The 11,248-nt window shown below is 36.9% G+C and overlaps 1 protein-coding gene across 1 annotated transcript; it reads left to right on the forward strand.

Moving 5' to 3' along the window:
- Positions 1 to 3,024: 3,024 nt before the first annotated feature.
- On the forward strand, positions 3,025 to 10,763 carry LOC137745556 (ABC transporter G family member 34-like). Its single transcript, XM_068485517.1, has 18 exons — positions 3,025 to 3,738; positions 4,612 to 4,732; positions 4,845 to 4,933; positions 5,046 to 5,130; positions 5,215 to 5,505; positions 5,633 to 5,723; positions 5,813 to 6,713; positions 6,808 to 6,968; positions 7,110 to 7,213; positions 7,307 to 7,472; positions 7,573 to 7,775; positions 7,865 to 8,197; positions 8,288 to 8,662; positions 8,907 to 9,040; positions 9,126 to 9,353; positions 9,441 to 9,612; positions 9,695 to 9,949; positions 10,224 to 10,763. The coding sequence occupies exons 1-18, from the start codon at positions 3,359 to 3,361 to the stop codon at positions 10,491 to 10,493; spliced, it is 4,359 nt and encodes a 1,452-aa protein (XP_068341618.1). The 5' UTR covers positions 3,025 to 3,358; the 3' UTR covers positions 10,494 to 10,763.
- Positions 10,764 to 11,248: the final 485 nt, after the last annotated feature.

Below are 11,248 nucleotides of genomic sequence, written 5' to 3' on the forward strand. Positions count from 1 at the left end.
AAGAAAGTAGCCAAGAAGACAGAGCTAAGTAAGAGGGTAAGAAGTCTTGTAAGTGAGTAGTCTTGCGAAGAGTGTGAGTGGTTTAGAGTGTGTCTCTAGAAAGAGTGAGTGTCATAGCTTTTAAAGAGTGTCCTTGAGAGTTTGTGTGTTGTAATATTTTGTGTGTGTAATACAAGTAATTTGTTTACTTGTTTTGTCTCTCCAACACTTATGTTAGAATTGTGTACTCTAAGTTTTTCCTCAACAGTATGATGAACGGACACGATTTCAGGATTCCCAAAATCCTCACAAAGAAAATCTGGAGAGGATCCTCATTAATTTTAGAGCTCAAAAAGTCAATTTCGTATTGTTATTAATTTTAGAATCATTTGCACGTAATGACTATTTCAGATATCTTTTAATCTAAGAAAATGAACAAGACCACTTGCAGCTAGCGAGTAAGTATCAATTTGTGAGCAAGGAGTTAAAGGTTACAAGAACCCACATATATTCAACTAAAAACACTCAAAGTCATGGAATAACTTGTAACTCAATTCATGAAAAGCATTATATTGTAGTATGATACTCGAGATTATGCATTCGCTTTGTTTAAGATAAGAAATAAATATAAACACTCAACATCAGCACACATCAGCGCCAAAAAAGGGAAGCTTCTTAAATTCAAACCTGCATTGCATCCCCTGCCGGTACATATGAAATTGAAACCCTCACCAAAAATCTCCCAAACCACTTACACTCACTCTCTGTTATTGCAGCACGTACTACACACATGCATGGATGCCAATTATACAAGTATATATTTTATTGGCTCTTGAAGCCATTGGTCCTTCAGATTGGCATCCTCATTTTGGTCTCTAAGAAGTGATCTCTGAGTTTGTCCATTGGAAATCATTATGATCATTCCATGAAAAATATGTCAATATGCCAACGCATACTATGAATTATTTTAAGGACAAAATCAGACTAGTTTAGTTATTTATTTATTTATTTGTTATTATTTTTTTGAATAAAACAATATTATCTACACTAAGGGGTGGTGGAGCAGTTAAGTCTCGCAATGGGCTAGTAATTATGTGGTTCAAATTCACATTTGGCAAGAATCAAATTTAAAACCTCTCACTTTCAAATGAAGAGAAATACTAATAGATTATAATACTGAAGTATTATTATTTCTTTCTTTCTTTCTTGTAAGGAGCATTTAGAATACTTTCAGTACTCTTGAAACCCTAAGCAAATATTACAGATGGATCAGGCTAGACATTCGAATTGCTTGATCATATGGGGAATTAGTTTTTATATGAATTGAACCAAAAAAGGAATTAGTTTTTTTATGGTAAAAAAAAAGAAAAATGTTAAAAGTGACGTTACATTATATTCAATTATTCATGCAATATAATAATATATTGTCAAGCGGTAGCAAATTGGTAGAAGGGTTGTAATAAAGCTGAGTTTATGAAAAACGAAGGGTCGTTGGCAGCCATAAGTTTCTGAATCATGGCATGATGTAATTGTCAAATTCTACTCACTACTTAATGAACTGCATTTTCTTTATTGTAAAAAGTAGTAGATAAGAAATATAAATTATAAAACTTTTAGTAAGGATCTGGACTTATCCTGGCCTCCATGTGGTTTCTTCATTGATAAAACGAGAGTTTATCTCTCCAACATTTAATTTTGTGTGTGTAATACAAGTAATTTGTTTACTTGTTTTGTGCTCTAAAAGTCAATTTCGTATTGTTATTAATTTGAAAATCAGTTGCACATAATGACTATTTCAGATATCTTTTAATCTAAGAAAATGAACAAGACCATTGCAGCTAGCGAGTAAGTATCAATTTGTGAGCAATGAGTTAAAAGTTACAAGAACCCACATATATTCAACTAAAAACACTCAAAGTCATGGAATAACTTGTAACTCAATTCATTAAAAAGCATTATATTGTAGTATGACACTCAAGATTATGCATTCGCTTTGTTTAAGATCAGAAATAAATATAAGGAGAAATTAGTTTCTCATCCTTCATTTTGCTACTCCATTGATTAAAATCCTATTCATTTTCAATTTTTGAATAAGGTCCTTGGGTATTAATAACATCATTAATTATTTCAATAATAAAAGATTTTTTTTATTTCTAAATATATTAAAAAATGTTACAATTAATATATTTATATTTATGACTAAATTTTTTATCATATATTTTTAGTTTTAGTTTGTACCCATTTTTAATTTGTAATTTTTTTTTTAATTTGTACCAATTTTCTTTTCAATTTTAATTTGTACCTATATATTAATTTCTTTTTTGCGCCTATATTTTTTAAAGTTTATTTGTATTTATACCCATATTTTTTTTTATTTGTACTTTTTATTGTGCTAAATGTACCCATGCTAATTATATGCACCCATTCATGTAAAACTTTTTAATCTTAAAATGTACTCATTCTTAAATATACCAATTTGTTATATGTAAAATGTAGCATTTTTTTTTTATATAAAATCTATTCAATTTTTTTTTCTAATCCATTTTTAAACTTATATGGGTACATTCTTTTTTCTTTGATTTTAAAATGTATCCATATCAAGTTTAGTCGAAAAAATTTACTAATGTTATTGAGCCTAATATCTTTATTTTTTTGTGATTTTGAAGAATGTACCCATGTTTTGATACAATAAGTCTTTTGGTTAATTTTGATGAATTTACCCATGTTTATATATATATATGCACACACACAATAGTATATTTATATTTTAATATTTTTAATCCCACAAATTATGGATTTTTATTTAAAATTTCATTTATATAAACAACTAAAATTTCTAATTTTTAATTAAAAAAATATAGTAACGTACAAAGAAATAAATTATCACATTAATTTCAGGGACCTCGATAAAAAATTACAAACTAACAAGGTTTCAATTAAAGAATATTGATAGCTAATGACCACATCCAAAGTCTCCCTAAATATAAGCACTCAACATCAGCACACATGGGAAGCTTCTTAAATTCAAAACCTGCATTGCATCCCCTGCCGGTACATATGAAATTGAAACCCTCACCAAAAATCTCCCAAACCACTCACACTCACTCTCTTTTATTACCACCAGTGGACCACCGTGGCACGCCGTTTCCTCGACGATGATTAAGCCCCACCACCCCCCACCATTTCTATAAGACCCTGAGTTAATTTAGATCAAAGATAAGCACCTGAGTTTGCTATAATATCCAAAGCACCGGCACAGTTCAGTTAATATAACGAACTCTCAGTTGTCGTTGCTTCCTTTTACCACGATTTTATGAGCAACGTGGCAAATAATCGATAAGTTGGACACAAGCAAAAGCTGTGTTGAATTAGATAAAAAATGGCGGCCACTTCGGTGAGCGACGATCTGGCCCAGTCGACCAGCAGCCGGAGAAGCTTGGGGTTGGGAAGCAAGAGGAGCTGGGCGTCCACAAGTTTCGGTGAAGTGTGGCAGGCGCCGCCGGATGTGTTCAACAGGAGTGGGCGGCAGGATGAGGAGGAGGAGCTGCGGTGGGCGGCGATCGAGCGGCTGCCGACGTATGACAGGTTGAAAAGAGGGATGCTGAGGCGGGTGCTGGACAATGGGAGGGTGGTGACTGATGAGGTGGACGTGACGAAGCTGGGAGTGCAGGAGAGGAAGCAGTTGATGGAGAGTATATTGAAGGTTGTGGGAGATGATAACGAAAGGTTCTTGAGAAGCCTTAGGGACAGAACTGATAGGTTTGAAACTCTTTCTTTCTTTTCTTTTTTAGTAGAAAGCGATATTATGAACTACTCAAATTTACAGAGGATTCAAATTTGAGTGTATGGGCGGTCACGGACTGTCCTAGTGAACTGGTCTAATCTACGAAACTTTGTCTTGAAAATCATATATTTGCTTTCTTAAAAACTAGGAAATTAAGAGTCAGTTTGGGATTGCTTTTGTTTTGTTTTTGTTTTTTTTTTTTTTTTAAACATTTGGTAAATTTTAATAGGAAAATATATAATTGTATATAGCGGCAAAAATGAACATGGGAGTAGGGGTGGTGGTGGCAGTGGCGTTGGCGGTGGTGGTGGTGATGGTGACATCAATGTTGGGGGTATGATAGTGGTGGTGCCAATTGTGGGGTGTGGCGGTTGGAGTGTAGAGGTAACAATTGTGCTAGGGAAGACCGTAGCGGTGGTGATGCCGTTTGTGGTCGTGGTGGCAGTTGTGGCGGTCACTTTATTCTTCAAGGGATAAAATGTGTGTAGAAAGATAAATAATATCATTTTAAAATAACTAATGAGAATATTACAAGAATTGAAATTATTCATTAAAAACTCAACTCCACTTTTTATGAAAGCAACATGAAGATTGCTTTTATAAGTTGTTGTTTGGAGACTATTGATTTTAAAATAAACAAAATATTTAATTTTTACCATTACATTTTTACTACTTGACTTTAAAGTAAAGCAACTTTTGGTATCTTTTCAAAAAAAAAAAAAAAAAAAAAAAAACAACTTTTGGTATAAAAAAAAAGAAAAGAAAAACCAAACCGAGCTAATATTTTTTTGGTTTTTTTTAGGATTTTTTTAATGTTTTAATGTTTTGGGTTTTGTTAATTTTTGTAGTGTGGGGATCGAAATTCCGAAGATTGAAGTCCGATATGAGAACTTGTCTATAGATGGGGATGTGTATGTTGGGAGCAGAGCATTGCCTACTCTACTTAATGCTACCTTGAACACCATTGAGGTTTGATTTCTCTTGGTTTAACTAATTTTATGCAAAACTTATTTTTCTTGCTTAACTTTTTAAATTTCTTTAAATTATTATCTTTTCAAGATATTAGTTTTTTGAGCTGCAGAGTGTTCTGGGATTAATTAAGCTTGCTCCATCAAAAAAGAGAAAGATCCAGATACTTAAAGATGTCAGTGGAATCGTCAGACCTTCCAGGTATGAAATTACATCAGTTGTTTAGTTTTGTGTTGGGGATGGGGTTCGAACTCGGAACCTTGGGTGCATAAGTGAATGCTCTCAACAGTTAACTGATTTGATAATTTCCCAGGATGACCCTACTTTTGGGTCCTCCAAGTGCAGGCAAAACTACCTTGTTACTAGCACTTGCAGGAAAGCTTGATGATGATCTAAGAGTGAGATTTTTTTCACTCTAAATTTTTTAATTAGTGTGCATAATTAAGCTTTGTTATTGATATTACTTCGAAAATGATGAGCAGGTTTCTGGGAAAGTCACATATTGTGGCCAAGAACTGCATGAGTTTGTTCCTAGAAGAACATGTGCTTACATTAGTCAGCATGATCTTCACTGTGGAGAAATGACAGTGAGAGAGACGTTGGATTTCTCGGGACGTTGTTTAGGTGTCGGAACTCGATACCAAATGCTGGTTGAACTCTCAAGAAGAGAGAAAGAAGCCGGAATCAAGCCAGACCCCGAGATTGATGCATTCATGAAAGCTACCTCAGTCTCAGGCCAGAAGACTAGTTTGGTCACAGATTATGTTCTCAAGGTTTGTGACTGCCTTCATTTTTTAAGACAAACGATTTTCGCACACCTCTGTTTATTCCTATCCCTTAAATCTCTACTGGATTATGATTTTTGGAAAATCTGACTAATTAGTATATAATTTTTTACAGATACTTGGATTGGATACCTGTGCTGATATCTTGGTTGGTGATGATATGAGGAGGGGTATTTCTGGTGGCCAGAAAAAACGCCTGACCACGGGTACATTTTTTCGCACCATGTTATTAATTTTGTTTATCAAATCTTCTTATAATTATGGTTTAGGGACTAATTGATTGAACAATGTGTAGGGGAGATGTTGGTAGGACCAGCAAAGGTTCTTCTGATGGATGAAATATCAACAGGGTTAGACAGTTCCACAACTTTTCAGATATGCAGATACATGAGGCAATTGGTTCACATAATGGATGTTACCATGGTCATCTCTCTTCTGCAGCCTGCGCCGGAGACATTTGAGCTCTTTGATGACCTAATCCTGCTTTCGGAAGGGCAAATCGTGTACCAAGGTCTGCGCGAGAGTGTCCTTGAGTTCTTCGAACGCATGGGATTCAAGTGCCCGGAGAGGAAAGGAGTTGTTGATTTTTTGCAAGAAGTGACATCCAGGAAGGACCAAGAGCAGTATTGGTTAAAAAAAGGTCAACCTTACAGATATATTTCGATTCCTGAGTTCGTGGAGGCCTTCAACTCTTTTCGAATTGGCCAACAGCTTGTAGCTGATCTTGAAGTTCCTTACGAGAAGTCCAGAGCTCATCCGGCTGCATTGGTCACAAAGAAGTATGGCATTTCAAACTGGGAATTGTTCAAGGCATGTTTTTCGAGGGAGTGGCTGCTAATGAAGCGCAATTCGTTCGTGTACATATTTAAGACCACGCAGATAACTATAATGTCATTGATCGCCTTGACTGTGTTCCTTAGAACAGAAATGCCTGTGGGGACAGTAAAAGATGGAGGAAAATTTTTCGGAGCACTGTTCTTCAGTCTGATCAATGTGATGTTTAATGGTATGGCAGAACTGGCAATGACTGTTTTCAGACTTCCTGTTTTCTATAAGCAGAGGGATTTCTTGTTTTATCCTGCATGGGCTTTCGGATTACCAATTTGGGTCCTTAGGATCCCGCTTTCGTTCATGGAATCTGGGATTTGGATCATTCTTACCTATTACACCATTGGATTTGCGCCAGCAGCTAGCAGGTAAATAGTAATGTTCACAGTTTTCAGTTTCCATCTTATAAATTTATATCCTTCCGGATTAACAACTCACATGATTTTTTCTTCACTGCTCCAGATTTTTCAAACAGTTATTGGCATTCTTTGGCATACATCAGATGGCTCTATCCCTCTTTCGGTTCATTGCTGCACTTGGAAGAACACAAGTTGTTGCCAACACGCTTGGTGTTTTTACCTTGCTAATGGTATTCGTTCTGGGAGGATTTATTGTTTCCAAAAGTAAGTAATCGATCTTATATCTAACTTTACCATGTTAATGTAGTTAAAGCAAGTTGTTAGCATGCTTAAATTTGTTCCAAATTTCTTGAAAATTTCCAATTCTTTATGATTGTTCAGTTTCTAAGCTATTTTTCTTTGCAGATGACCTTGAGCCTTGGGTGCTATGGGGCTGCTACATTTTCCCTATGATGTATGGACAAAATGCGATCGTCATGAATGAATTCCTTGACAAAAGATGGAGCGCAGTTAAATCTCACCGTGGTTTGATAGTCTTCAGTTCATGATTTTTCGTTCCATAAAAACACCTTCATCTAATCGATTCTTATCTTCTTTTGCAGCCAAATACAGATCCAAGAATTAACGCAACTACAGTCGGGGAAGTCCTCCTCAAGTCTAAAGGATTCTTCACAGATGAATACTGGTTTTGGATATGTATTGGAGCACTATTTGGTTTTTCTCTCCTCTTCAACATTTTGTTCATTGCAGCATTGACTTTTCTGAACCGTAAGTTCATCTCATTTTGAAGCTTTACTCTCTTTTCTTAACGGAATGAAGTTCCGGAGCTGACACACCCTCCTTTTCTTTTTTGGAAAACCATAAGCAGCTCTCGGGGATGCAAAAGCTGTCGTATCTGATGAAGAAAGTGGAGGAAAGAGAAAGAAGTCGTTAAGTGAAGAAATGACAGTGAAAAGTTCTTCAGAAATTGTTGGTGATTCAGATCATGCACCAAAAAAAGGAATGGCTTTGCCCTTCCAACCCCTTTCGCTTGTGTTTAACCATGTGAACTACTTCGTGGATATGCCCTCTGTAAGTTATTCATTTTAGACATTTTATTTCGGATGCTTTACATACTCATTTTGATCAACAAATACACTTCTATCGATTACTGATTCCAGGAAATGAAGACTCATGGAGTTGAAGAAGATCGCCTTCAATTACTACGAGATGTCTGTGGTGCTTTTAGACCCGGAATATTGACAGCCCTTGTAGGTGTTAGTGGAGCTGGAAAAACAACTCTTATGGACGTCTTGGCAGGTAGAAAAACTGGTGGGTATATCGAAGGGACCATTAACATATCTGGTTATCCAAAGAACCAGGAAACATTTGCTCGTGTCAGCGGTTATTGTGAACAGAATGACATCCATTCTCCACATGTTACTGTCTATGAATCTCTCTTGTATTCAGCCTGGCTCCGTCTTGCTTCTGATGTAAATACACAAACACGAAAGGTATGTTGCACTGGAATCTTTCCTTTCTTCATGAAATCCTATTTTCAATCTTGTCGAGTACCAAAAGTTTCTTCCTTAATGGTGATATAGATGTTTGTTGAAGAAGTCATGGCTTTGGTTGAGCTTAATCCACTAAGGGATTCTCTTGTTGGCCTCCCGGGAATAGATGGTCTTTCAACAGAACAAAGGAAGAGACTAACCATAGCTGTGGAGCTGGTTGTTAACCCCTCTATCATTTTTATGGATGAACCGACATCTGGTCTTGATGCTAGGGCTGCTGCTATCGTCATGCGTACTGTGAGAAACACGGTGGACACAGGCAGAACTGTTGTCTGCACAATTCACCAGCCAAGCATTGATATTTTTGAAGCTTTCGATGAGTTACTTCTGATGAAACGTGGAGGGCAAATCATTTATGGTGGACCCCTTGGCCGCCATTCTTACAAGCTTGTAGAGCATTTTGAAGTGAGTTTTCCCTTCAGTTCTTATTTCTTTTACGTCTTTCACTAGTGATTTTAAAGAAATGGTTTCCGCACGTGCATTTTCTCTCTTGCACACCCCTGTTTATTTGTAGTCTTTACATTGAGTAAATCAAAGGAGAATCAAGTGACAAAAATAAACGAGGTGTGCAGAAGAAGAAAATGCATGTGGGGAAGTCATTTCCTGTGATTTTAATGCAGTCTCGACTCGTATATTTAACCTTCTACAGGCCATCCCGGGTGTGACCAAGATCAAGGATGGTTGTAATCCTGCTACATGGATGCTGGATGTCACTGCTCCTGGCGTTGAAGCTCAACTTGATGTGGACTTTGCAGACATTTACGCAAACTCCTTGCTTTACAAGTAAGTGTCGCAATATCTTTCTCAATCGGGTATTCTATGATTTCTAGTTTTAAGATTCTCACTCTTCCTCTTGATGTTCTTTTAGGAGAAACGAGGAGCTTATAAAAGAGCTTAGTACACCGGCTCCAGGGTCCAAAGATCTCTACTTTCCAACAAAATACTCCCAACCTTTCTCTATTCAGTGCAAAGCTTGTTTCTGGAAAATGTATTGGTCTTATTGGAGAAACCCTCAGTACAATGCCATCCGATTCTTCATAACCATTGTCATCGGTGTCTTATTTGGTATTATCTTCTGGCAGAAGGGACAACAGACGTAAGATCTGGTTTGTTAACTGCATAATTGACGAAATCATGTTATTAGCATCTCTATTTAATATAAATGAAAGTTTTCTTGTAACAGAGCCCAACAACAAGATTTGATGAACCTTTTGGGAGCCTTGTTTGCTGCTGTGCTTTTCCTTGGAGCCACGAATGCTTCTGCGGTCCAATCTGTTGTTGCCATTGAAAGAACAGTTTTCTACCGTGAAAGAGCTGCCGGAATGTATTCTGAACTGCCTTATGCATTTTCTCAGGTAATATATAAAATTGGCAAATTCCTCAGAGACTTGTTGCACACATCATATTACTTGATTGACAAGTTTTCTTTTTTTGCAGGTGGCTATTGAGACAATCTATGTTGCAATCCAAACATTCATATATACACTTCTCCTCTACTCCATGATTGGATTTGAGTGGAAAATCGGCAAATTCTTATGGTTTTACTACTATATCCTAATGTGCTTCATCTACTTCACTATGTACGGCATGATGGTCGTTGCACTGACTCCAGGCCATCAGATTGCTGCCATTGTCATGTCATTCTTCCTCATTATCTGGAACTTGTTTTCTGGCTTCCTCATTCCAAGACCGGTACGTGATATCAAAATTAAGGGCCTATTCGGGATTGCCTCTGGGATGGATGAAACGTCTACCATAGAAATGGTTTTTAGAGAAACACCTGCCATATGCTTCTTTAAGAAGCTTATGACAAAATCTTTTATAAGTAAAATTGCTTTTTGCCAAATCAATCCCTAAATAACCCTAAATACGCGATCAATGCTCATTGTTTCCGTTTAACCACACTATATGAAAGTCCATAGTTTAAAAAATCCACATTAACTTTGAATGTCTATCTGTGTTGCAGCAAATACCAATCTGGTGGAGGTGGTACTACTGGGCTTCCCCTGTGGCCTGGACACTTTATGGCCTTGTGATGTCCCAACTGGGTGACAAGAATGCTGACATTGTCCTTCCTGGATATGGCACCATGCCATTGAAGATGTTCCTCAAAGATGCTTTCGGTTTTGAGTATGATTTCCTTCCCGCCGTCGCCGCCGCACACGTCGGTTGGGTTCTCCTTTTCTGCTTTGTGTTTGCCTATGGCATCAAGTTCCTTAACTTCCAAAGGAGATAAAGAAAGAACCAAATTTACATACTACTGCAAATCGACTCAGAAAGTCTTGGAGAGTGTTAAGATTATCATTTTGTAAGTAATGGAGGAAAACCAACCAAAACTGTTTTCCTTATTGTATTCTTTTGTACGAGTGTTACTTGTACTAAAAACATAGCTGAAGCTGAGTGTCTGATATTAAATAAGGTCGTATTATATTTGCAGGTCGTATGTAAAACTGTTGGATAACAGTTACTCTAATTCGGATATTGAAAGGAAAATATTGCATGCTCATATAGCTTGTGTATTCTATCTGAAGTCTATTATCTAACAACATGTGATGACATATAGTTTGTGTTTGAAATGCAGCCTGGTTACGAACGACTCTTCTGTTTAAGATGAATGCAGCCCCGAGACTATAACTTTGCCACCATATGCGTTTGCCGAGTTCCCAAGCATCTGAGGGAGGAGAAGGTTATCGAGTGTGTGCATTGTGGCTGTAGGGGCTGTGCCAGCGGAGATTGAATAATGGTCGGGTCTGTTCTTCAAAATGTAATTCTAATGATGCTTGAACCGGGTTATCCTCGGTACTATTGGAAGTGATGTACTGGACGTGATGTACAGGCTCAAGTTGCTTCTTCAACTCACAATCACATGTGTGAGTTGCAGCCGCCACTTTTCTACTTGTTCCTTAATTTACTCCTTAATTGCTGGGTTTGTGTTTCATTGTAACTTGTAACTAGGATTAGCTCTCCTTGAAACTTGTAATTAGGGTTAGC

This window comes from Pyrus communis, chromosome 9 (assembly GCF_963583255.1).
Source record: "Pyrus communis chromosome 9, drPyrComm1.1, whole genome shotgun sequence".
Classification (NCBI taxonomy): Eukaryota; Viridiplantae; Streptophyta; class Magnoliopsida; order Rosales; family Rosaceae; genus Pyrus; species Pyrus communis.

Bases quoted from the DNA above. Each gene is read 5' to 3' on its own strand.
- LOC137745556 (XM_068485517.1), top strand. From the start codon at position 3,359: ATGGCGGCCACTTCGGTGAGCGACGATCTGGCCCAGTCGACCAGCAGC. The intron at 6,969-7,109 runs GTAAGTAATCGA...TTTTCTTTGCAG, and splicing joins AGGATTTATTGTTTCCAAAA to ATGACCTTGAGCCTTGGGTG. The intron at 8,663-8,906 runs GTGAGTTTTCCC...AACCTTCTACAG, and splicing joins AGCTTGTAGAGCATTTTGAA to GCCATCCCGGGTGTGACCAA.